The sequence below is a fragment of the Erythrolamprus reginae genome, chromosome Z (genome assembly GCF_031021105.1).
Source record: "Erythrolamprus reginae isolate rEryReg1 chromosome Z, rEryReg1.hap1, whole genome shotgun sequence".
NCBI classification, from domain to species: Eukaryota; Metazoa; Chordata; class Lepidosauria; order Squamata; family Dipsadidae; genus Erythrolamprus; species Erythrolamprus reginae.
In genome coordinates this window covers 144,310,478-144,337,156 of record NC_091963.1, presented here as the reverse complement: position 1 = coordinate 144,337,156, position 26,679 = coordinate 144,310,478, and the positions used below count along the sequence as shown (strand labels likewise).

At 42.4% G+C, this 26,679-nt stretch overlaps 1 protein-coding gene across 2 annotated transcripts; it reads right to left on the bottom strand.

Moving 5' to 3' along the window:
• Window positions 1–1,904: 1,904 nt before the first annotated feature.
• On the bottom strand, window positions 1,905–26,517 carry ABHD4 (abhydrolase domain containing 4, N-acyl phospholipase B). Of its 2 annotated transcripts, XM_070726571.1 has the most exons (8): window positions 26,160–26,215; window positions 18,588–18,697; window positions 16,431–16,519; window positions 13,811–14,186; window positions 9,382–9,536; window positions 7,309–7,420; window positions 3,779–3,965; window positions 1,905–2,356 (listed from the first exon to the last, which is right to left on the bottom strand). In XM_070726571.1, the coding sequence occupies exons 3-8, from the start codon at window positions 16,468–16,470 to the stop codon at window positions 2,267–2,269; spliced, it is 960 nt and encodes a 319-aa protein (XP_070582672.1). In that variant the 5' UTR covers window positions 16,471–16,519; window positions 18,588–18,697; window positions 26,160–26,215; the 3' UTR covers window positions 1,905–2,266. The 2 variants fall into 2 exon arrangements, with proteins under 2 accessions (XP_070582672.1, XP_070582671.1); XM_070726570.1 differs by lacking the exon at window positions 18,588–18,697 and having other exon boundaries at window positions 26,160–26,517.
• Between the last annotated feature and the right edge of the window lie 162 nt (window positions 26,518–26,679).

Sequence of the window (26,679 nt, the reverse complement as noted above, 5' to 3'; positions counted from 1 at the left end):
TTGTAAGGTGAAAATAGTTTGTAAGAAGCGGCAAAAAAATCTTAAACCCCGGGTTTGTATCTCGAAAAGTTTGTATGACAAGGCGTTTGTAAGATGAGGTATCACTGTATATCCGATTTTAGGGCATCTCCTCAAAACTATAGAACATTATCCACCATTTCCATAGGGGAGTTTCTGAAGCACCCAGATGCTTCTGAGGACCACCTAGAGTGTTTTGTTTATTTCCTGATGCTTCATTGACAGAGACATCTCAGCCACATGGAATTAATAGAACTTCTTTTCAGAAATATATATATGTATATAAATTCTGCAACTAACAGTTTATCCCCAAAGGCACCAAGTATCCGAGATAAGGACTCTAGCATCAACTAGCAACTCATAAGAGATTCAAAATACCCTGTTTCATACCAAAATAAGATAACAAGCCCTATTGCACTTTTGAGTGCAAGGCAATAAGGCCAAGCACTTATTTCAGGGTTCAAGGAAATATAACACAGGATTCAACTTTCAGAGAAACACGGTAAATAGGTAATAGATTAGAAAGATGATAGATAATAGATTTAGATAGCTAAATAGCTCTCTCTCTCTTTATATATATATATATAGCCATACCCTTACTGGGATTTGATCTTACAGCTTCTGCCTTTAACCTCTAGGCCACAGGATCTGATCTCTTCAGCTTTGTACCCGGGAGGAGCTATTATGTTTTTTCTGTCAGATCACCCTGGTATATTGAAGAAGCATCACAGCTTTCTTTTTGCCTCTCGGCCCAACCCAGTGCCATTTCCAAGGCAGTTAATTTTGTTCATAGCCAACAAACTATATTGTGTATGTATCACATGTTTTTTGCTGAATTTTTAAAATTAAGGAAGAGTAGGAAATTTCGGCCTTGTTCTGGCCTCATCAGCTAGCCATACCCTTACTTGGATTTGATCCTGCAGCTTCTGCCTTGTAAGGCAGAGAATTAACCTCTAGGCCACAGGATCTGATCCCTTCAACTTTGTACCAGGGAGGGGCTATATGTTTTCTGTGTGTGTGTGTGTGTGTGTGTGTGTGTGTGTGTGTGTATGATCCGACATAAAAAAACATATAGCCCCTCCCTGGTACAGAGCTGGAGGGATCAGGCCTGGTGGCTCAACTGTTAATTCTCTGCCTTACAAGGCAGAAGCTGCCAGATCGAATCCCAGTAAGGAAGGGTGTGGCTAGCTGATGAGGCCAGAACAAGGCCGAAATGGTACCATCCTAGTCTCCCTTAATTTTAAAATTTCAGCTAAAAACATTTGATACATACAGAATATAGTTGTCGGCTATGAATAAATTAACTGCCTTGAAATGGTCCTGGGTTGGGCCTAGAGGCAAAAAGGAGCTGTGACGTTCCTTCAATATACCAGGGTGATCCGACATAAAAAAACATATAGCCCCTCCCTGGTACAGAGCTGGAGGGATCAGGCCTGATGGCTCAACTGTTAATTCTCTGCCTTACAAGGCAGAAGCTGCCAGATCGAATCCCAGTAAGGAAGGGTGTGGCTAGCTGATGAGGCCAGAACAAGGCCGAAATGGTACCATCCTAGTCTCCCTTAATTTTAAAATTTCAGCTAAAAACATTTGATACATACATACAGAGAGAGAGAGAGATACCATGTTTGCCCCAAAATAAGACATCCCCTGATAATAAGGTCAAATGGGCTTTTGAGTGCATGGCAATAAGGCCAAGCACTTATTTCAAGAAAATATAAGACAGGGTCTAATTTTGGGGAAAACACAATAGCTTCCCAGAAGAAACCAACAATGGCTTTGCCTTTCAAATACACAAAAGGGAGGGAGTGACCATGGATATGATGAAGGGAAATGAGGAGGAGGAGGAATAAAATTGGGAGTGGGGACTGTAGTAGGAATCAACGACATGAGGAACCAGCGTTTAATGTGAGGATGTGGTGCAAACCAAACCAAGATCAAAACATTAGCAGGGCAAAAAATAATAATAAAAAATATAAATAAATAGACTGGTTAGACTTAGATTAACCCAAAACAGGCGATCTGCAACCTTTAAGTAGAAAGATGATTCGAGGGGATGGGGAGGGGTAAGGGAGGGAGTGCAGGCTAGACATCAGAGATCCCCGGAGATCCATTGGGAGTCAGATCCACAGGGATTTCAGTTTCAGCTCCCCGACGGCGTGGGAATCGGCATGTGCCTTCTGCGTCTCCCCGCAGCTGAGCGATAAGTTGGTATGATAAGAGCTACTTTTTCCACTCTGGTTCAAGCGGGTCAGTCCACAGAGTCGCAAATTTGTTCCACCGCAGCGTTGAAAGCCCGGGGTTGGTCAGCGTAGACGTGGTGGGAGGCTCTAGGGATGGCCTAGAAGAGCAGGACAAAAGAGGAACAGCTGTCATGGTCAGCTGGGGATAGACGGAGTTATCATTATGGCCCATTCCTGTCACATTTCGATAAAACACCAGAGTTGAAAATGTCCCAAAGGTGTGTGGGGGGGGGGCGGAGAGATTTGTTCCAGGAGGCAACTGGAATTTCTGGTTTTTCTTTTGATGACGTTTCGCTTCTCATCCCAGAAGCTTTGTCAGCTCTGACTGGTTAGTGGGGGAGTGGAATTATTTATATTCCTTGCAGATAGCTAGAAATATAAAACTGCAGTTAAGAGAGGGAGAAAGGAAGGGAGAGGGGGAGAGAGAGAGAGAAAGGGAGGGAGGGAGAGAGAGAGGAGGAAGAAGGGAGAGGGAGGGAGGGAGGGTAAGGGAGGAAGAGAAAGGGAGTGAAGAAGCAAGGGGAGAGAGGGAGGAGAGGGTGGAAGAGAGGAGGAGGGGGAAAGGAGGGGGAGAGCAAGGAAGAGAGATGTGGTAAAAGAGAGCGAGGGAGGGAAGGAGAGAGAAGGATAGAAAGGCAGTGAGAAAGGGATGGAATGAGAAGGAGTGAGGAGAAGGTAAAAGAGAGAGAGACAGAGAGAGGCAGAGAGGAAAGGAGAGAGAAGAAGGGAGGGAGAGAGAGGGAAGGAGAGGGGGAGAAAGCGAGAGGGTGGGGGAAGGTGAAAAGGAGGAGGAGAGGGAGGCAGGGAGAGAGAAAGAAGGAGAGGGGGAAGGAGGTAGAGGAAGTGAGGGAGGGAATGAGGGAGAAACAGGGAGGAAAGGGAAAGAGAGGGAGAGGGGAAGGGAGAGAGAGAGTGAAGGAGAAGGAGGGAGAGAGGGAGGAAATAGAGACAGAGCAAGAGAAAAGGAGAGTGAGATGGAGGGAGGGTGGAACAGGGAGGAAGAGAGAGGAGCAAGGAGGGGAGAGAGAGAGGTGGTAAAAGAGAGAGAGACAGGGAAGGAGAGAGGAGAGAAAGTGGGAGAGAGCGTGAGGGAGGAAAGGAGAGAGAAGGAGAGAGAGGGAGAGAGAAAAGGAAAGAAGGAGCGGAACCGTAAGTGAGGGAGCGAGAAGGTGAAAGTGGGCGAGTCAGAGAGAGGCAGAGAAAAGGAGAGAGAGGGAGGGAGAGGAAAGGAAAGAGCGGGTGAAAGGGAGGAGGAGAGGGAGGCAGGGAAAGAGAAGGAAAGAGAGGGGGAAGCAGGTAGAGGAAGTGAGGGAACGAGGGAGAGAGAGGGAGGAAAGGGAAAGAGAGGGAGAGGGGAAGGGAGAGAGAAGTGAGAAGAAAAGGGAGGGAGAGAGGGAGAAAATAAAGAGGGACCGAGAGGAGACAGTGAGAGAGGGAGGAGGAAGTGGGGAGGGAGAGAATGAATTTTATGTCTGATGTCCATGCTTGTAGAAGCACCATTCTTTGGGTCAAGGTCTTACCATGTCTTTAACGTAGCATCCTGGCCGTAGGTACCTAACCTTCTCCCCAGTGCTGGTATCGATCCAGGAGTTGGCTCCATAGATGAGGGTGATGGGCAAGTCACGCCGGATCATGTGGATACGTTGCAACATGGGACGGCGGGCCCATCCTAGGGATTCAGTCATGGCCTTGAATGCTGCCTCCCCACTAATTCGGCACAAGAAGAGAGAACATGTGTCTATGGAGCTTCTCAGTCATCCAGGTTATGGTTATTCCCAAAGGGTTCTTTTTCTCCAAGACACAACTGGACTTTCGGATTTTTTCTTTAAAGACGTTTCACTTCTCATTCAAGAAGCCTCTTCAACTCTTTGAAGAAAAAACCCAAAAGTCCAGTTGCCACTCGACAAAACACCTTTGGGATCAGAGTGGACATAATTCCATGATTTTGCTTTTTGAAGTTGTGGGTGCTCCATTATTGGAAGCTTTCAAAAAAGGACTGGACAACCATTGGTCCGTAATGATATAAAGACTCATCACTTGGACAGGGTGGTTGGACTAGAAGACCTTCAAGCAAAGAATTGGAGAAATGTACATTATGGCAGTATATTAATGCCAGAAAGTTTTCTTAAATGTAATCACACTAATTCCTCCTAATTATTTAAATAAATGTACTCCAAACATGACTAAGTCAGGACTGAACTCAGCTGCTTTATCCTAATACTAAACAGGGCACTTACATTTCAGACTATAGTTATACAGAACTGTTAAAATTGATGTGGCTTTCTGAAAGTATACATTATTCTCTATTATTTCAAAGAAGATGTAATAGCACTGGGCCACTTCAGATCAAGCATTTATTTTAAAAAGCTTCTTCATTTTGTTAAGCTGCCTAGAACAATAATAAAGCAGCCTTTAATAAATACTGTATACAGTGATCTCTCGGTTAGCGCGGGGGTTACGTTCCAAGACCTCCCGCGCTAACCGATTTCCGCGTTATACTGGATGCGGAAGTAAAAACCACCATCTGCGCATGTGCGCCATTTTTTTCATGGCCGCACATGCGCAGATGGTGGAGTTTGCGTGTGGGCGGCGGGGAAGACCAAGGGAAGGTTCCTTCAGCCGCCCAACAGCTGATCTGCTCCGCAGCGCGGAAGCAGCGAGGAGCCGAAGATGGGGTAAAGGCAAAGGGGAAACCCCATCTTCGGCTCCTCGCTGCTGCCGTGCTGCGGAGCGGATCAGCTGTTGGGCGGCTGAAGGAACCTTCCCTTGGTCTTCCTGCCGCCCAGGCAAAGGGGAAACTCCAAGATCGCTTGCCGCTTTGCAGCTTGGAGCCTTGCTTTGCCTCCTTCGCTGCAATAGGCAAGCGGCAAGCGATCTTGAGAAAGAGAGAGAAAGGAGGGCGACTTGCCAGTCCACGCCCCCCTGGATGAACAGCCTCGCATGGCCCCAGCGCCGGGCTCCGCTGTTGCCTCCGCCCCCATTCGGCTCTGCAGCTGAGAGGCCTTCCTGGCAGAGCCCTCCCCAACAGTTCCCGCTGCCAGCGCAAAAAAGAAAAGAAAAAGAAATCCCCAAAAGAGGCAGGCACAAAGCGGGGGCACAAGGGGAGCTGCCCGGCAGAGGTTGCTTTTTTTCTTCTCGTGGGCAAGTGGAGGGGGGGAGAGAGAAGGGAGGAAGAGAGTGTGAGAGAGGAAGAAAGAGAGAGAGAAATGATAGAAAAAAGGGGAGAAAAAAGAGAAATGAGAAAATGATTGAAGCATAGTGACAGGAAAGAAAGAGAAAGAGACAGAGAAGTGACTCTTGGTGATGACGTATGACGTCATCGGGTGGGAAAAACCGTGGTATAGCAAAAAAACCGTGGAGTATTTTTTAATTAATATTTTTTGAAAAACCGCATTGCAGCGTTTCGCACTAATCGAGACCGTGCTAATCGAGGGATCACTGTATACTCGAGTATAAGCTGAGTTTTTCAGCCCCCAAAATGGGCTGAAAAACCCGACCTCGGCTTATACCCGGGTCACCACAAGAGGGCGCCGAATCACCACAAGAGGGCGCCCCGCCAGCAAGCTAAATTGGGGGGGCCTGGGACGGCATGAACTCTCTCCAGGCTTTAGAAGCCTCCAGCTGGAGAGAGAAGCAGATTTGCTACAGAGATCCACTTGGTACGCCAGCAGGGGAAGGAGGAGGAGGACAGCTCTTTCCTTTCCTCCTCCTCCCCCACAGCTGTGGGCTATTCTGGCTCTCCTCCTCCTCATTTCCCTGTTGCCGTCCCAAGTGGATCTCTTTAGCATATCTGCTTCCCTGCACAACACATGGGGCAATAAAGGGAGACGGGGGAGGATCAGGGGTGGGAGATCCAGACAACGAGCCAGCCAGCAAGCTAAAGGGGGGAACGGACGGCATGAACTCTCTCCAGGCTTCTAAAAACTCAAGTTTAAAGACCCATGGGTTAGGGTTAAAAATGCAAGAGTCTTCAAACCTGGATAGATTAAGGCTTGTGGACTTCAACTCCCACTCCTGAAGTAGCATGGCTGGTGCAGGAATTCTGGGAGTTGAAGTCCACTAGTCTTAAAACTGTCAAGTTTAAAGACTCCTGGGTTAGGGTTAGAACTGCAAGTCTTCAAACCTGGAAAGATTAAGGCTTGTGGACTTCAACTCCTACTCCTGAAGTAGCATGGCTAGTGCAGGAATTCTGGGAGTTGAAGTCCACTAGTCTTAAAACTGTCAAGTTTAAAGACTCCTGGGTTAGGGTTAGAAATGCAAGTCTTCAAACCTGGAAAGATTAAGGCTTGTGGACTTCAACTCCCACTCCTCAGGTAGCATGGCTGGTGCAAGAATTCTGGGAGTTGAAGTCCACTAGTCTTAAAACTGTCAAGTTTAAAGAGCCCTGGGTTAGGGTTAGAAATAGGTTTTAGCTTGGTTGTTGATTGAGCTACTTTTTTTAACTTTTTAATTTGTTGTTATTACCAGATTGCTTTTGTTTACCCTCTTTTAAATTTACAGAGCTAATTTACTGGTTTTCTTTAAAATAAATATTCTAAAACATTTAATCTACTGATGTCTCAATTAATGTAATTTTATTGGTTTCCATTTTTATAAGTTACCAGTAGCCACTGCATTTTCTAACCTCGGCTTATACTTGGGTCAATAAGTTTTCCCAGTTTTTGTGGCAAAAACTGGTGCCTCGGCTTATACTCGGGTCGGCTTATACTCGAGTATATACGGTAAGTCTAATAATTTGAACATTCTACAGATTTATAATTAGTGACTTACTTCCTTGCATCCAGATTCAGCAACTGATTAGCACAAGAAATACATTCCATGTATAAGATGAACCCAAGTTTTCACCCTCTTTTGGGGTGTGTCTAATACTCCAAAAACATGGTAGTTGTACTAATGTTTTACCATCACCAATACCACTTGTCTTCACTGCCACTCCTGAGCTACCAGACTGGGATCTGTCCAATTCTCTGGCCACCACTCAGATAAGACGCTTCTTACTGGGGGGCATAGCTAAACAGGTGGCCATATGGATGGACCAGGGCTTACTCACCTCGGCGTCTGCGCATTGCAGTGGTAGATGTATTCAGAGATGGTATCGTCATCAAAAAAATAGGCAAACTTCTGCTTAAAATCTGGACGGAACCGCTGGACCAGCCCAGGTCCTAAAGAAAAAAATGGATTCTCTAAACACATTTGTCACAAAGAAGAACATAAGAAGAGCCATGCTGAATCAGGCCAACGCCCATCGAGTCCAGCATTCTGTGTCACACAGTGGCCCACCAATTGTCCATGGGGATCTTGAGCAGAAAGAGAGGGAAAAACCCTCCCTTTCCCTTGACCCCCAACAAATGGGACCCAAGGGAATCCTGCTTGCCTCAACCAACATAGAGGCGGCGCATGGACATCCGTTTCAATAACCACTGATGGCATCCATGAATCTGTCTAATTCTGCCTTGAAGCTATCAAGGCTGACAGCTGTCATGATCTCTTCTGGAAGTGAATTCCATAAACCAAAGACCTTCTGGGTGAAGAAATATTGTCCTCACTTTCTTACCTATGAGCTTTAGGGAGTGCCCCCTCGTCCTAGTATTGTGTGATAGAGAAAATAATTTTTCTCTATCCACCTTTTCTATCCCATGCATGATGTTATACACTTCGATCAAGTCATCCCTTAAACGCCATCTTTCAAGGCTGAAGAGACCAAGGGGTTGCAACCTGGTTTCATAAGGCAGGTGCTCCATTTCCTTCATCATACTTGTTGCCCTTTTTTGCACCTTTTTTGCAGAAGGGGGAAGGGGGTCTAGTTATTCTTTGGATAATTTTGAATAACTTTGGAAAAAGTTCAAAGAAGGGCAACTAAAATGATGAATGGTTTCCAACAATGGTTGGAAACTAATCAAAAACAGAAGCAACCTGGAATTAAGGATAATTAACCAGTGGAATAGTTTGCCTTCAGAAATCATAGGTGCTCCATTACTGGAGGTTTTTAAGAAGACACTAGACAGTCACTAATCTGAAATAGTATAGGTCAGTGATGGCAAACCTATGGCACGCAGGCCACAGGTGGCACACAGAGCCATGTCCGAGAACACATGAGGAGTTATGCTATGTCAGCTCTACTGCACATGTGTGTGCTGGGCAGCTGATTTCGGGCCTTCTTTTCGGCCATTTTCCCTCTCCTCACGCTCCAAGAAAGCCTCCTGAAGCCTGGGGATGGCGAAAAATGGCCCAACGAGCCAACTGGAAGTTGGGCAGTTTTTTTGCCATCCCCAGGCTTCACGAGACTTCCCTGAACCTGGAGGAGAGTAAAAACAGCCCAACAGGCCTATCGGAAATCTAGAAGCTTCAGTGAGGCCTATCACCTTTATAGGTTCTCCTGCTTGAGCAGGGGGCTGGACTAAGAGACCTCCAAGATTCTGTTCTATTCTTCTCTGTTCTACTCTATCTTAAAGTAGTTATTATTATTATTATTATTATTATTATTATTATTATTATTATTATTATTAATTAGATTTGTATGCCGCCCCTTTCCGTAGACTCGGGGCGGCTCACAACACAATAAAACAGTTCATGACAAATCTAATAATTTACAATTTAAAATATTTTAAAAAACCATTATTTAAGCAAACATACATACAAGCATACCATACATAAATTGAATTGAATAGGTCCGGGGGAGATGTCTCAGTTCCCCCATGCCTGATGACAAAGGTGGGTTTTAAGGAGTTTACGAAAGGCAAGGAGGGTAGGGGCAGTTCTAATCTCTGGGGGGAGCTGGTTCCAGAGAGTCGGGGCCACCACAGAGAAGGCTCTTCCCCTGGGGCCCGCCAACCGGCATTGTTTAGTTGACGGGACCCGGAGAAGGCCCACTCTGTGGGACCTAATCGGTCGCTGGGATTCGTGCGGCAGAAGGCGGTCTCGGAGATATTCTGGTCCAATGCCATGAAGGGCTTTAAAGGTCATAACCAACACTTTGAATTGTGACCGGAAATTGATCGGCAACCAATGCAGACTGCGGAGTGTTGGTGTAACATGGGAATACCTGGGGAAGTTAAAGTTGAGAAAGACCACTCCGAGCTCTTGCCAAGTTTGATTCAAAAATCATCCGGCCAACTGCACTCACCCCAAGGTCCTGCAACTCTCAGGACGGCCAGAGGGTTAGACCGTCCCAACACGGTAGCTACAGCCTTAACCCAAGTTGGAGCATTGCGGACTTCAGCTGGATCAGATGGTCGTGTGGGGAAGCCCCAAGGATCCACCAGGATTAGGTGTTTCACCCTGGGAAATAAAACACAAACCTTTCTTTAACCAATAGAGAGAACCACACTGATATAAAATCAAAGCTGATCATAAAAAAAAAACCCTCCTAAATTAAACTTGCTGCTTTCTTCTTCCCTCTCCACATTTTTTCTCTTTGGTTTTGTTCCTTTTAGAAATTTAAATTAGCGGACAGAAACTTTCTTGTCTAGTCTATAGCAACCCACAAGTCATTCCAGGAATGATGGCAGCCAAGGAATGGGAGAAAATATTTGAATGAACAAATATTCACTTTTTAATTTTTATTTTTAAGAAATCTTGGCACTTAGTGGACCAACTTTTTTAAAAAAAATGTGTGTGGTTTTCAGATTGAATTATGTTAAAGTGTCAGCTGATGTTCTACATTAAAGTTTATTTTATTTATTGATTTGATTTGATTTGATTTGTATGCCACCCCTCTTTGTAGACTCAGGGCGGCTCACAGCAATATAGTTGATAAACGAAGGAAGTTTGGATGAGGGTTTTTTGAATTGCTTAAGCATCATCTTTTATTTGGTTCTGATAAGTGAACCACACAAAATGTACAGCTAAATATCTTTTTTTAATTATTATTTTTATTTTTCCTCCATAGTTCTCATATGTACCGCATTTTCGGAGTAAAAGATGCACCTTTTTCAACCCTAAAAGGGGATGGAAATGTTGGTATGTCTTTTACAGCCAATACAGCCATTTGGGATGTCCCAAAGCCCTGCACCGCCCTGCACCCCATTTTTGAACTGAGGGTCTGGGAAGTCTGCAGAGTGCTCCTGGGTGCTGGCAAAAATGGCCCTGTTTTTTTGGGGGGGGGGGAACAGCCAAAATTAGCCCGTTTTTCCACAAAAATGGGGGGGAATTTTCCATCCCCCAGCACCCAGGCGTTCTCTGCAGGCTATCCAGACCCTTTCTTCACCCCATTTTCCCCCCCCCCAAAAAAATGCCTCATTTTTCACAAAAACGGGGCTGTTTCTGCCTTCTAATTTAACATGAACATATCTCCGAGACCGCTTTCTGCCACACAAATCCCAGCGACCGGTGAGGTCCCACAGAGTTGGCCTCCTTAGGGTCCCGTCGACCAAACAATGTCGGTTGGCGGGACCTAGGGGAAGAGCCTTCTCTGTGGGAGCCCCGGCCCTCTGGAATCAACTCCCCCCAGAGATTCGCATTACCCCCTCCCTCCTTGCCTTCCGAAAGAGCTTAAAAACTCATCTTTGCCGCCAGGCTTGGGACTCTTAGATCTTCCCCTGACCACTGAATGCCTTAAATATGATTGGTGAATGTTTGGTTAATAAGTTAATTTTTTAGGTTAATCTTCTCTTTCTAATTGTTTTTAATATTGTAGTACTAATTGGATTATATTACTGTTCTTTTTTTATATATGCTGTGAGCCGCCCCAAGTCCTCGGAGAGGGGCGGCATACAAATCCAATAAAATAAATAAATAAATGACTGGAGGAGGAATTCTGGAAGTTGAAATGCACTAGTCCTAAAGCTGTCAAGTTTGTAAAAAGTAGACACGTTTGTAAAAATTATTCTGCTACACAGGTACTTTATTAAATATATCCCTACATCATTTGGTTCAGAATACTTTTGTTTTCCACCTCTAACATTTAGTTGTATCTTAAACTCCAAAAAATACAGTACATCTATGCATGTTCCATAAGACATATCAAAACATACATAATTATACATTTTTATCTAATCTATCATGAATCAATATCCTATTTTACACCTATTTTATACTGCCATTTATCAGTTTCCACATTTCTTTACACTCTCCTCCCTCTATCTCCATCTCCTCCTGCTATCTTTTTTCTTCTTCTCTTCCCTTCCTAGTTCCCTTCCCTCCTTCTCTTCTCCCTTCCCTTTCTATATCCTCTTTCTCCCTCTTAACCTTTCCCTGAGTGAATCTAATATTTAGATATAATATAATATTCATCTTATATTTAACAGAATATTTAACATATTCCCATATATCTTTTAATTAATCGGTGTCCCTTCTAAATTCATTGTTTTTATGTCATATCTATACATATAACTCTTTATTCTAGGTATGTACTGCTAATCTAATGCTATCTCTTCAAAATCTAATTTTGTCATCTAAGTCTACCATGTATTTAAACTTAATATCAACCGCTCCAAACTTGACTGTAAAAAATATGACTTCAGTAACCGAGTTGTCGAAGCGTGGAACTCATTACCGGACTCCATAGTGTCATCCACAAACCCCCAACACTTTACCCTTAGATTATCTACGGTTGACCTATCCAGATTCCTAAGAGCTAAGTAAGGGGCGAGTACAAGTGCACTAGAGTGCCTTCCGTCCCCTGTCCTATTGCTCTCCTATATCTCCTAAACCTTTCTTCTATTCCTATACCTCTTCTTCTGTTCTTTCATTGATATGTTCTATTACTATATCTTCTTTTCTATTATTTCTTAGATATATTTTACTATGAGTATCTCCTCTATAACCTTCATCATGCATTTTACTATGTGTATATAGATATAGATATATACCCTCTAAAACTCTCATTGTGTATTGGACAAAATAAATAAATAAATAAATAAATAAAATAATAAATGTACAGCTAAATATCTATGGAGATTCTCAGCCATTCAAGTCATAGTTGTCCCCAAGGTGTTTATTCAAGAGGACTTTTAGGGTTTTCTTTGAAGACATTTCGCTTTTCATCCAAGTAGCTTCTTCAGATCAAAGCCTCTTGAAAAAGCACCTTTGGAATATGCAGAAGCGTCGCACGCACTCCCAATCTTTTATTATTTTTCCACACCTTAGAGATTTAAATACACATACCTCAAATTAAAATACAATACAATATAATATCAATAGCCAAATTCTTAAATCAAAATGTCCTAATTATTTATCCATTTTATTCTGGTACACATGATTCATCTTGTGCTACCTCCTTTTCAGATTTTATCATCCGGATTTCAGAAATTATTTTTCACTTTCATTTGAATTCAAAATGCTATTAGCTATCCAAATTTCTCTTGGCTTTTTGCTTTTATCTACTAAAACTATGCTGTTGTGCTTCAATCCATTTCTTGTACTCTTACTTAACTTATTCCTGCTTTTTAAGCCATCATTTTATCATAGTTGCCCTTAATAAAAACAAAACTCCAAATTTACTTCTCTTTATATCACAGGAAGAAAAAAGAAGAAGAAAAACCCATCCGCATCATCCCTTAGTCTGATTATAACATTATCAATACATATAGGAGGAAGGGTTATTATTAAAAAAAATTACAATAGATTTTCTACTCTCTGTGTTTAAGCATTTTATCATTCCTTTCATTCTTTTCACTCTACCAATATATCATTTTTGATTTAACAAATCGTAATCATTATGTAACATAATCCTGAAGCAAAGATAAGTGAAACCCACCACTGACACACAGGTCATTCTGTGTTTATCATGACTTAGAAGCAGCTCTTGGAATCAGAGCTGTCTTAATGTAGGGCTCTGATGGACACTTGCCCCTGGGTCTCACAAATATAGGGGTCTCATAACAACACTGATTTTATCTATCTATCTATCTATCTATCTATCTATCTATCTATCTATCTATCTATCTATCTATCTATCTATCTATCTTATTGGATTTGTATGCTGCCCCTCTCCTGAGATTCGGGGCGGCTAACAGCAACAATAAAATAGTGTACAATAGTAATCCAATACTAAAAATGATTAAAAACCCATTAATATAAAAACCAAACATACATACATACATACCATGCATAGAATTGTAAAGGCCTAGGGGGAAAGAGAATCTTAATTCCCCCATGCCTGACGGCAGAGGTGGGTTTTAAGTAGCTTACGAAAGGCAAGGAGGGTGGGGGCAATTCTAATCTCTGGGGGGAGTTGGTTCCAGAGGGCTGGGGCCACCACAGAGAAGGCTCTTCCCCTGGGTCCCGCCAAGCGACATTGTTTAGTTGACGGGACCCGGAGAAGATCCACCCTGTGGGACCTAACTGGTCGCTGGGATTCGTGCAGCAGAAGGCGGACCCTGAGATAATAAGATTTTGTTGGAAGTGCAAATAAAATTAATGTCTGTTTCATTTTATTGACCATTTACATTTTTATTCCCGGGAGTAGCTGTCGTAATGGGCCCCAGTACACTGCTTTGCCCAGGCTCCATACTGCTGTTAAGAGGGCCCCTGCTTGGAGTCCCAGATAGCTCACTAGATGAGCAAGCCCAAGGAGTAAGAAAGTGATTACCTGGGAACCAAGTCGATCTTACCTCTCTGGGTACTGTAAGCTGTATGAGGCTGCCAGGAACCCGCCCAAGCTGTGACCCAACAAGATCATGTTTTGGATTCCCATCTCCTTGCGCCAAGCCTCGATGGAGCTCACAAAGGCTTCCTCAGCCCCTTGGGCGTCATGGGGGAATGGGGGACGAGAGCTACGTCCAAAGCCCAGGAGGTCAAAGGCGTGGAGGGGACGGCGGTGACTTAGCGGGTCCAGGTTGAGAATCCAGAGCCCGATGCCGCCCCCAAAGCCATGCACCATCACCAAAGGGGTTCGTCCCTTGCCCCATTGTGGAGACAGCGAGATGGTCCAGATCTTGGCCTGGTTCGGGAGAGGCACGTAGCGGGCCACAAATCGGTTCTGGAGGCCTGGGGGAAAAGAAGGAGAAGTAAGAGATTAAGCACGTAGGGCCAAACCATCTCAAAATCCAGTGGTTCCAGCTGCTGGGAAAGCTAGAGGAAGGGGATTTAATCCGGTAGAGCAGTGTTTCCCAACCTTGGCAACTTGAAAATATTTGGACTTCAACTCCCAGAATTCCCCAGCCAGCGAATGCTGGCTGGGGAATTCTGGGAGTTGAAGTCCAAATATCTTCAAGTTGCCAAGGTTGGGAAACACTGCGGTAGAGAACAAGATTCAGGGGTGAGATGATAGCAATGTCTGAATACACAGTCCTTTTTTTCTTTATTAAATTTTATTGATTTTCTACTATTTGCGTTTCTTAGTGCTTAATAGATATCGTGTTCAGTGGGTGGATTGTTACAGGTTCGGTCCTGTTTTCGCAAACCAGTGGCAAAAATTTGGCCCTGCTTGCCAAACTGGAAACGATGGCCAGCTGTCCATGCCCTCAAACCAGTCCACCAGTCGCCACTTCTCGAAAGCGCCTGCCAAAGAATCTTCTGTGCATTGGGGTCCTTTTCGCAATGTGACATAGGCCAGTGCGCGAGTGAAGTGACACCGGAAGGGAAGTGTAACCTGCCAATGATCACATTGTCTGTGTAATTTAATTTAATGTAATGTAATGTAATGTAATGTAGTGTAGTGTAGTGTAGTGTAGTGTAGTGTAGTGTAGTGTAGTTTAGTTTAGTTTAGTTTAATTTAATTTAATTTAATTTTTTTTATTTTTATGCCGCCCTTCTCCTTAGACTCAGTGTGGCTTACAACATGTTAGCAATAGCACTTTTTAACAGAGCTAGGCTATTGCCCCCACAATCCAGGTCCTCATTTTACCCACCTCGGAAGGATGGAAGGCTGAGTCAACCTTGAGCCGGTGATGAGATTTGAACCGCTGACCTTCAGATCTACAGTCAGCTTCTGTGGCCTGCAGTACAGCACTCTACCTGCTGCGCCACCCTGGCTCATAATAATTTGCTTAAATGCCATTCTTACTCTCCAACCCTTTATTTTCTAACAAATGGTAAAATAAGTTGCAAGTTTCATAATACTTAAGAACTTAATTCATTCCGTGACCAGGTTCTTAAGTAGAAAAATTTGTAAGTAGAAGCAATTTTTCCCATAGGAATCAATGTAAAAGCAAATAATGCGTGCAAACCCATTAGGGAAGAAGGAGGAGGAAGAAGAGAACGACAGTCGCTGCTGGAGGAAGAAAGTGAGGGGAGGGGAATCAAAAATATCCAAAACTCTAAGGCTTAAAAAAAAAAGAGGGACACTGAGGCAGCGAGGAGGAGCACACACCTCTCATACTCACAGCGTGAGGCTGCCAGAGAGAGAAACTCATTTTTTTTGGTTTTTTTAATGGAAAGATATTGAGATCCCAAAAGAAAGAGATATTCTCAAGAAGATTTTAGACTGTGCCGAATTAGATATGATGACAAGACGGTTAAATAACCAAGAAGAATCAGAATTTTATGATATCTGGCAGAAAGTATATACTTGGTGGGAAATAAGGAATAAGAGATAAGCGTGTTGCTATATTATTTTGCATATTTGAATTTAGTATTAGAATTGTATAAGACGGTAATTATTAGGACAAATATAAATCTCTTTCTTTTTTTTCTCTCTTTCTTTTTAGAAAACTTTTTTTTCGTTCACATATATTTTTATAAATTTTGATACAGATTTAGATTTATATATTAAAATTGATATTTTTATTCCATATAACAATATGTATTTTATAGATAAACTTTTTATTTTCATATGAAGACTTCTATCTTGAGCGGAGCGACTGTAGCTCCACTAAGTGTTATATGTTTTGTCTGTTGTGTTTGTTACTTTGAAAAACCAATAAAATATATTTTTAAAAAAGAGAGAGAGAGAGAGAGAAACTCAGGAGGAATGGCAGGAAACTGGCCGGGCTTTCGTGCCGCTCTCAAATTTCCTGGGAAATTTTTCTGGGCTCAGGTTCTTAAGTAGAAAACGGTTCTTAAGAAGAGGCAAAAAAATCTTGAACACCCGGTTCTTATCTAGAAAAGTTCTTAAGTAGAGGCATTCTTAAGTAGAGGCGCCACTGTATTCTGTGTCCTCTTTCTGTTTGCAGTATTGCAGTACTGCATTCTAGCCACTGCATCACCATGGCTCTTATAAGGGACTTCTGGTGATTCTTAACAAGGGGACAGGGCCCAGGCACCCAAAATGAGCAGATAAATCGTTCTTACACTGGAGGATCCGAGTTTCCACATTCTTGAGGTGAGACATAGATGTGGGCCGCCAGGCTGGCAACCAACCACCTAGCCAGCCTTGGGACCTGTAGGAAGAAAAGGAGACCATGAGGAGAGGGATTATTAGAAGTATCTAGGAAAGAGAGGGAAAAGACCTGAGACAGCCAAATGATCATTGATCCAAACAGCAAAAGAGAGCTTTTTTCAACAACTTCACAACAACATTGCGATACCCAAAAGTTCAAGTTTTCCCCCCAGACCGGGAAGAAAAGAATGACATTTTTTACAATTAAATGAAGAAGCTAAATGAATCTTTCTAACTACATGTCCTTCAAAGACATGCAATTCCAACTTTATTATTAAATGATTACACATACATGCACAAACATACAAAAGATACATTTTGGTGATTTACATCAATTTTATTTTATTTATTTATTTATTTATTTACTTACTTACTTACTTACTTACTTACTTACTTACTTACTTACTTACTTACTTACTTAATTAATTAATTACTTACTTACTTACTTACTTACTTACTTAATTAATTAATTACTTACTAATGTTAATCTCAAGGTTAATTTTAGTCAGTTTATTTTATGCTTTTCACTTTCTTTGGGCTACATAACTCCCATCAAGCATTAATCTATCTATTGAGAGTGTGTATGTTATTGCTTGCTTTCTCTTCCTGTACTTATTTTATCTTTTTTAATGTGTGTGTGTGTGTGTTGTGCGCGTGTACATGCATGCATGCATTATATATATATATATATATATATATATATATATATATGTGTGTGTGTGTGTGTGTGTGTGTGTGTGTGTGTGTGTGTGTTTGCCCGAAAATAAGACCCGGTCTCATATTTTTTGAACCCTGGAATAAGTGCTTGTCATTATTGTCATGCACTCAAAAGCCCAATTGGGCTTATTATCAGGGGATGTCTTATTTTGGGGAAAACTGTGTGTGTGTTTGTATGTGTGTGGGGGTGTGGGTGGATGGATGGATGGATGGATGGATGGATGGATGGATAGATAGATAGATATAGATTGATGATAGATGAATAGGATATAGATAGATAGATAGATAGATACATAGATAGATAGATAGATAGATAGATAGATAGATAGATAGATAGATAGATATAGATAGATAGATAATAAGATAGAAAGGATTGAAAAGATAGTATAGATAGAAGATAAAATAATAGATAAATAGGATAGAGATAGATAGATAGATAGATAGATAGATAGATAGATAGATAGAGATTGATGATAGATAAATAGGATAGAGATAGATAGATAGATAGATAGATAGATAGATAGATAGATAGATAGATAGATAGAACAACTGAAAGACAATGCATTATTTTTATTTCTTATAAGCTATATTTATATACTTTTACATGACTTATGACTGACATTCCTGGCTAATAATAATAATAATAATAATAACAACAACAACAACAACAACAACAACAATCAGGAAGGATATCTGGCTAGCATTGCTCAGTTCCCACCCTGATGCAAGGACCAGAGTACCTCCGGAACCACCTGCTACCACACGAATCCCAGCGACCGATAAGGTCCCCACAGAGTTGGCCTTCTCCGGGTCCCATCGACCAAACAATATCATCTGGTGGGACCCAGATGAAGAGCCTTCTCTGTGGCAGCCCCGGCCCTCTGGAATCAATTCCCCCCCCCCGGAGATTAGAACTGCCCCCACACTCCTTGTCTTTCGTAAATTACTCAAGACCCATCTACACCTTTCCCCCAGGCTTTTTTTTATATTTATGTTTGGGTATGTATATGTTGTTTGCTTTTTTAAATATGATAGGGTTTTAATATTATGTGCTTTTTAATATTAGATTTGTTTTCGCTAGAATATTGTTTTTATTATTGTTGTGAGCTGCCCCGAGTCTTCGGAGAGGGGTGGCATACAAATCTAATAAATTGAATTGAATTGAATATTACACAGTTGTAAAAAGTAAACACACAAAAACACCCCACCCTACAATCCATTATATGAGTTCCAAAGTGGCACCATTGCTCAGAGCAGAGCTGGTGAACAGGGCCTCCTTCCTTCCCCAGTTGTGTCCAGCAAAACTGTACTGGTGGGTGGGCATGCACACACATCTGCACACAGATGCAAACCTCTGCAGAGGTCAGTCGATCAGCCAGAAAGGGGTTCTTCCGTGCCCAGACACAAATGTGGCAAGATGTGTGCAACAGAGTCTTCCTTCTTTATCTCTCGCCTGTTCTCTCTATCCGATTGGCATTGGGAAAGAGGGAAACAATGAATGACTTATGTTACAGGGCTTGTGGTTTCACACAATAAAGCACAAGCTGCCCCTGCAGGCTTTCAGCATGGCAGGCATATGAATGAATTAAAAAGCTCAGTTTGCACATGCACCCTTTTGAAACTTTTAATGCTGAGCTCAACACAGGCAGGGAGGCAGGGAGAAGAGAGGGAGGGAAGGAAGGAAAGAAGAAAGGAGGGAGGGAGGAAGGAAGGAAGGAAAGAAAGAAGAAAGGAGGGAGGGAGGAAGGAAGGAAGGAAGGAGGGAGGGAGGAAGGAAGGAAAGAAGAAAGGAGGAAGAGAGGGAGGGAGGAGGAAGAGAGGGAGGGAGAGAGGGAAGGAAGGAAAGAAGAAAGGAGGGAGGGAGAGGGAGGGAGGCGGGAGGGAAGGAAGGAAGGAAAGAAGGAAGGAAGGAAAGAAGAAAGGAGGGAGAGAGGAAGGAAGGAAAGAAGAAAGGAGGGAGGGAGGAGGAAGAGAGGGAGGGAGAGAGGGAAGGAAGGAAAGAAGAAAGGAGGGAGGGAGAGGGAGGGAGGCGGGAGGGAAGGAAAGAAGGAAGGAAGGAAGGAAGAAAAGGATGGATAAGAGAGAATGAAAGGAGGGAATATCAAAGAGAAGGAAGGATGGAAGAATGGAAGGATGGATGGTTGGATGGGTGAGTAGATGGATGGAAGGGAGGGAGGGGGAAAGGAAGAAAGTATTGGAGAATGAAAAGAGAACGAAGAGAGAGGATCAGAGAGAAAGATGGATGGTTGGAGGGAGGGAGATATGGGGAAAGGAAGAAAGGAAAAGAGTGGGAGAAAGAAAAGAAATGATGGATAGATCAGAGAGAACAAAGGAAGGATCAGAGAGAAGGATAAATGGAATAGAAGAATGGATATATGAATGGGCGAGGGTAGGGAGGGGAAAAGGAAGGAAGGAAGGGTCGGAGAATGAAGAGAGAATGAAGGGAAAGGATCAGATAAAAAATGGAGGTTTGGATGAATGGATGGGTGGATGGGAGAGTGGATGGATGGATAAAAGGAAATAAGGAAGTTAAGATTCACGCAAATGCGCATGCATGAGGGCATGTGCACATGCGGACATGCGCGAGTGTGCGCACAGCACAGCAAAACCGAAGACATCCCAACACCTGCAGCACGGCAAGAGGTAAGATATTTTCTTTCGTGAACTTCTGTTTCTTTGTTTGCAGAGAAACAGAAGTTTACAGAAGAAATATCTGGGATGACAACGTGCATGTCAGCAGAGTGGGCTCTACCCACCACCTCTAGCATGTGTGCCATAGGTTTGCCATCATGGTACTAAAAATATACCCAATTCCTGCAATTCCTAATTATTTATCTGTATCCCACTGTTATCTTTGTCAAGTAGACCAGGTGTCCTCACTTGACCACTTTCAATTTCAATGAAACTTTGCACATACAGTGGTACCTCTACTTACGACCAGGTTCTTAAGTAGAAAAGTTTGTAAGTAGACAAATCCAATAAATAAATAAAAAAAATAAAAAAAATCTGGCCAGCATACACATGTGTGCTGGAGTTGACATAGGGCAACACCTCATGTGCCCTGAGATATGGTTCTGCATGCCACCTCTGGCACCCGTGCCATAGGTTTGCCATCACTGCTGTGTGGCAACTCCCCAGCCGTAAAAGTAGCCTTGAAAGGGTTTCTCGGTTTGGATTTGACTTCCTGCCTTTCTTTCCCCTTAGGAAATGAAACTGGCCTGGGCTTCAGAAATGCCATCTGCTTTCACCTAAGGCTTGGGCGGAGGAACCAGCAGACTCTTAAAAGATTATTCTTGAGTTTTATTTTTATTTACCAAGGGAGAAAAGTTTCTGTCTCTTTGGGAAGAAGAAAGCAGAAAGCAGCTGTGAGAGCAGTCATGGGCCTACCTAGGTATGCCCATGTTTCACCAACACTCCGCAGTCTGCATTGGTTGCCGATCAACTTCCGGTCACAATTCAAAGTGTTGGTTATGACCTTTAAAGCCCTTCATGGCACTGGACCAGAATATCTCCGAGACCGTCTGCTGCCGCACGAATCCCAGCAACCGATTAGGTCCCACAGAGTGGGCCTTCTCCGGGTCCCGTCAACTAAACAATGTTGGTTGGCGGGCCCCAGGGGAAGAGCCTTCTCTGTGGCGGCCCCGGCCCTCTGGAACCAACTCCCCCCGGAGATTAGAACTGCCCCTACTCTCCTTGCCTTTCGTAAACTTCTTAAGACCCACCTGTGTCGTCAGGCATGGGGGAACTGAGACATCTCCCCCGGGCATATACAATTTATGAATGGTATGTGTGTATGTATGTGAGTTTAGAAAATGGGTTTTTTTAAATGTTTTTAGTAGAAATTTAGATTTGTTATAAACTGTTGTTTCCACTTTGTTGTGAGCCGCCCCGAGTCTGCGAAGAGGGGCGGCATACAAATCTAAATAAAGTAAGTAAAGTAAGTAAGAATCACGGACGTCCTAGCAACAGAAAATAATTTGTAGGGCAGTGCTTAAGTTGATGTATTGAAACCAAGGGACCCAGAACCAAACTACCTGCCCTCCTTTCTTTGCCTTTGAACTTTTTGGGCCTAGCTTTCCGTGAAGTTTTATTTTGTCCGTGCCAATCCCCAGGCGCCGGCCTCTTCTTGGCATCTCCTAGGAGCTGGAAGAGGAGAAAGCCGGCTGCATTTCAATCTGCCCTCTTACCGGCCTGCTTTTACAAACAAAGGCGAGCTTAATCCTCAGATCTTAACACCCAGCATTACCCAGCTGGAAAAAACTCAAATACGACAGATTTGGAAAGTTCTTTGCAGAAAACGTATTCGACCCTCTTCATAAAGTCTAAAAGACTCCTGGGAGATCTTCCCCAATTTTTCACAAGGGCTTGGAAGCTTGACACCCATCATAATAAAAAAACAATTCTTATAATCAGTGTTCCCTCTAATTTTTTTTTGGGGGGGTGAGCAGAAAAGTATAGTGTCTGAGCGGCAGTCCCTTTGGGACTGGGCGGCACAGAAATATTAAATAAATAAATAAACAAACAAACAAATAAATAAACAAATAAATAAACAAATAAATAAACAAATAAATAAATAGAGAATTTCAAAATAAAATACTGTAGTGTGTGTCTATAACAGTGAGCTCATAATATGGCAACTCTATCAAAATCAAAATGCCACTTAAATAATTGAGCTAGTTTCAAACTAGATTTTGATTTTCTTTCTCTCTTCCTTACTCCCATTCTTTTTCTTTCTCTTTTCCTTCCTCTCTTTTTTCTATCTGTTTCTCTCTCTTCTTCTCTTCCTCTCTCTCTCCTTCCCTCTCACTCTTTCCCTCTCGGCTTCTGGGCAGGTTTGGAAAACTCTGAGTTGATGATGATTTTTAAGTGAGCGATTGCTCACTGCTCAGCTTAGAGGGAACTATGGGTCTCCACCATACAGCCAGACAGACAGGCTTATACAATAGACTGGATTTGTCATTCTTATCCGCCTCTCAAGTCCTTCTGAAGGACCTGGCTTAGGCTAATGTTGTTTGGTAATATTAAAGGTATTAATAGTTAGAACAATTAACCAGTTGAACAGATTGCCTCCAGAAGCTGTCGATTCTCCAACACTGGGGGCTTTTAAGAAGAGACTGGACAACCATTTGTCTGAAGTGGTATAATATCTCCTGCTTGAACAGGGAGTTAGACTAGAAGACCTCCAAGCCCCCTTCTAACTCTGTTCCATGTAAACCTGCCTTTTGTAATTGGCTGACTGATGAGTTCCGATGCTAAAGAGAAAGGTGGAGTCTCTTCAGTGGTGAAGTGTCTTTAGGTGTCTTTAGTATTAAAAAGGGGTGTGTTTGTGTGTGTGTGTAAATGGGGAGCCAATCCAGGCAGGGAACCAATCAAAAATTTCCTACTTAACTTCACTGTCGGACAAGAGTGAAAACTTTCCCAGTTCTCCAGGACATAACACCGGCAATGATGGCAATCCCATAGTATTGGACTGGTATTCCAGATGTTTTACGATTGAATCTAGTTTATTTCTATTGGCATTTTTAAAACAGTATTTTTTTTTTCCCTCTCCATTTTTATAAATTGCTTAAGGCAGTGGACATAGCTCCTTATTTTCCCCACAGCAAAAATAACCTTCTGAGGTGGGACTGGCTGAGAAGAAGTGGCCCAAAGTTACACATACATAGATACATATTCATTTAAAAAATATTTTTATGTATAAATTATATTTAAGTATGTATATAGCATTCATTGTGGGTGTTATGCACGTGTTTGGTTAGATATATGCACTTTCTCTTGAGAGAAAGTAACAGAATTTTATTTTCATTTTTTAATAATTTTATTTATATATTTTCTCTTTAACATCCAAAAGTGCTTAGTGAAGAGTGTATTTGTCTGTGTCAATATACTTTACATACAATTCTAATAATATCTAAGGATATCTGTGAGACCGCCTTCTGCTGCACGAATCCCAGCGGCCGGTTAGGTCCCAGAGTTGGTCTTCTCCGGGTCCTGTCGACTAAATAATGTTGTCTGGCGGGACCCAGGGGAAGAGTCTTCTCTGTGGCGGCTCTGACCCTCTGGAATCAACTCCCCCCAGAGATTAGGACTGCCCCCACCCTCCTTGCCTTTCGTAAACCCCCCACCTCTGTTGTCAGGCTTGGGTGAACTGGGACATCCCCCCCTTGCCTATGTAATTTTGTGAATGATATGACTGTGTGTATGTATTTTATCTATTGGGGTTTTTTTTCTTTTTAGACTTGGTAATGTAAAACTGTTATTTTAGATTTTAATTATTAGATTTGTTACCATGTATTGTTTTAATCACTGTTGTGAGCCGCCCCAAGACTACGGAGCGGGGCAGCATACAAATCTAATTAATAATAATAATAATAATAATAATAATAATAATAATAATAATAATAATAATGATAGTACTATTTAAATATACATATTCATAATTCTTCAACTTCTAACATTTTTGTGTGTATAGTAATTATAATATATTCTATTACATTTCAGGATACTACTATTTTTCCAATTTCTGCTTTCTACTCTTCTTTTATTTATTTATTATTAGAGTTGAAAGGGCCCTTACAGGTCATCAAGTCCAACCCCCTGCTTAAGTAGGAAATCCTACAGCACCCCAGCCAAATGGCAGTCCAATCTCCTCTTGAAAATGTCCAAAGTTGGGGAGTTCACAACCTCTGCTGGCAGGCCGTTCCACTGGTTGATCGCTCTGACCGTCAGGAAGTTTCCCTATCTTTTTTTCTAACACTTAATAAAATAACCACTTTAAAAAAAAAAAAATATGTCTATCCATGATCTCTTTTCCTTTTTGGAATTTCAAGTTTTATTAGCTTCTTGGTTAATCTTTCACGCTTCTCCTCTGGTATCTTGTATCTCCTTTCATGATGTAATGTAAATATTCCATCTGCCACAGCATCTATCTCTTACTGTTGAATCTCTATAGCACCCATCCTCAGTTTCCCTACTAATTTTTAGAAGATCTTTTTATTCTTTTTAAAAATATATATTTTGTACTCTAAAGGAATAATCTGTCTGTTCTGTGTTAACAATTATTTCATTTTTAATGTGGGCCAGTGTGCAGGCAGTAAAAAAATAATGACACTGGAGATATTTTATCTTCATTCTTTTTAGCTTGCTTTCTTTTGCCACAAATCTTACTACCGGTACTTCTATTAGGTTTTTATAGTGTGTTATTATTTCTCCAGTTCTTTCTCTCCTACTCTGCCTGTCTCTCCAAGTATTGCTACATCAACCACACAAGGCTTTTTGTTCAATCAACATTTTTTAAAAGCCAGGTCTGTGTTATGCAACAGGTGTTTTGTCTATTTGAATTTTTGGTCCTTCATTTTCTATCACGTTTTATCCCCATCATCACTGACATGTTTTAATAGCACCCCACACACGCACATGCCAAAGACCCTTTAAAATGCTTGTTATGGTTTGTTTTCTGCTCCCCTTCATCACGATTATGATCATCACTTATATCTTTACGTACACTGAGAGCTTACGCACCAAAGACAAATTCCTTGTGTGTCCAATCACACTTGATCAATAAAGAATTCTATTCTTTCTATCCTGTTCTATTCTAAAATATTGTTTCTTTTTCGGAGTTATAAATCCATTCTGACCTTTCCATCCTCTTAATTTTCAAATTTTATTCCGAGGTTTCAAGATTCTCACTTTCAGGGCCATCATTGTTGATTTGTTCAGAAAACACTCTTGTTAAATATATTGAATATCTTACATTAATTAGGCTTAATTAAAAGATATAAAGGTTTCAGCAGATATAACTACTTCAAGCATGGGCAGCACACTTTAAATTCTCCAACATAAATATGATAAACACTTCCTGAAGTAGAATGGAAGTACATTAACGTACAATATTGGTGGGTCAACTTTATTCTGTTTAGAATTCACCCTCATATTGCTGTAGCCTTCCCCTTTGTTCCACTTCTGACATGCTTGCTGGGCTGGAGTTTTTTGTGTTGGTTTTTTTTTTCTTTCAGTCAGCTGTTTGGGGATAGTTTTGTAACCATGACTCAGGATTTAACACCGGCAAAGCACACGGAAACACAACCACACACAGCAATCGAGAAGCCAGAACAAGCTGTTGCTACTAGGAAGGGAAATATTAAAAAAACGCCCCCCAAAAGTGCTTTGCTGAGCCAAAATGAGTGAGAAAAGAATCCAAAGACAGGTTTTAGGATAGGAATCACTCAGGGAAAGGTTGAGAGGGAGAAAGAGGAAATAGAAAAGAGAAGAGAAGGAGTGGAGGGGAAAAGTAGGAGTAAGAAAGTAGAGGGAGACGGAAGGAAGGGAGTGTAAAGAATTGAAGAAAAACAGACTGATAAATAACAGCGTAAAACAGGTGCAAAATAGGATACTGGATTATAACTGGATTAAAAATGTATAACTATGTTTGTTACGGATATATTCTAAGGGGCATGCCTTCCTTCCCCTGTCCCAATGTTTCTGTTTCTTTTCTTTTTTACTAGTATCATGCATATAAATATTATTATATCTTTGTATACCACTTGTATACAAAGTTTTGTAAATGACAAAACAAACAAATAAAATACATGTATGGATATAAGCATATATGTATGGAAACTTTGTGGAGGGGAAAGAAATATATTTTTTTTACAAAGGCAGGCTTAAAAATAGAATAAATCCGTGCTCCCAGCCGCCGCTGTTACCACGCGAATTCACAATTACACAACCAGGCGCTTAAAGCAACAATAATTGATCCTTGCTTTCTCCTGACACCAGCCTTGCTTCTGATGTTGCAAAAGAAGCTGGTGCTTCCTCCCCACTACCACTTTGGGGAAGACCCCCTCCCCGGGAAACCTCAGAAAGGCGGGGCAGCCCCCCCCCCCCACGTCACCCCCTCCTCCGCCAGCCAGGCCCGGACTTACGACGGCTCAAGGTCTTCCTCCATGGCTCCTCAAGAAGGAAAGCATCGCAACAGCTGGGCGGGAAGGCGGGGTCGTTCAGAACGGGGGCGTGCCCAGCTTCTGGCAGGGGCGGGGCAAGGCTTGCATTTTATGAATGGGTTGGGCGGGAGAGAAAAAAAGAAGGGGACGGTTGTGGAACGTTCCTGCTGGGTTTTGGATTAGAGGGAAGGGGGGCGGCGGCGGGAGGGAAGCTCCAAAAGAGAGCGCGGCAGGCCCTCTCCCTGGGGCTCCCTCCTGCCTGGGATGGGCGAGTGACTGAGAGAGTGGGTGGGTAGGTGGGTGGGTAGATGGGTGACTGAGTGATCAGTCGGAGAAAAACTGAGAAGTGTTGGGTGGGGGGAGACAAGGAGGGAGGCGTCACAAAGAGGGGAGGAGCCTGGGGGGCTTGATTGACAGACGGGGAGGAGACTGGCCTAAGTGGTGATCTGCATGGCAGATAGGGCTTTACGCGTCTGCAAGAGGCAGGGTTTCCCCAGCGGAT

Coding starts and splice junctions, on each gene's coding strand:
- ABHD4 (XM_070726570.1), bottom strand. CDS start 26,182: ATGGAGGAAGACCTTGAGCCGTC. Junction 7,421..9,381: donor GAGAGTTGCAGGACCTTGGG/GTGAGTGCAGTT, acceptor TTTTTTCTTTAG/GACCTGGGCTGGTCCAGCGG. Junction 3,966..7,308: donor TGCAATGCGCAGACGCCGAG/GTGAGTAAGCCC, acceptor GTGCCGAATTAG/TGGGGAGGCAGCATTCAAGG.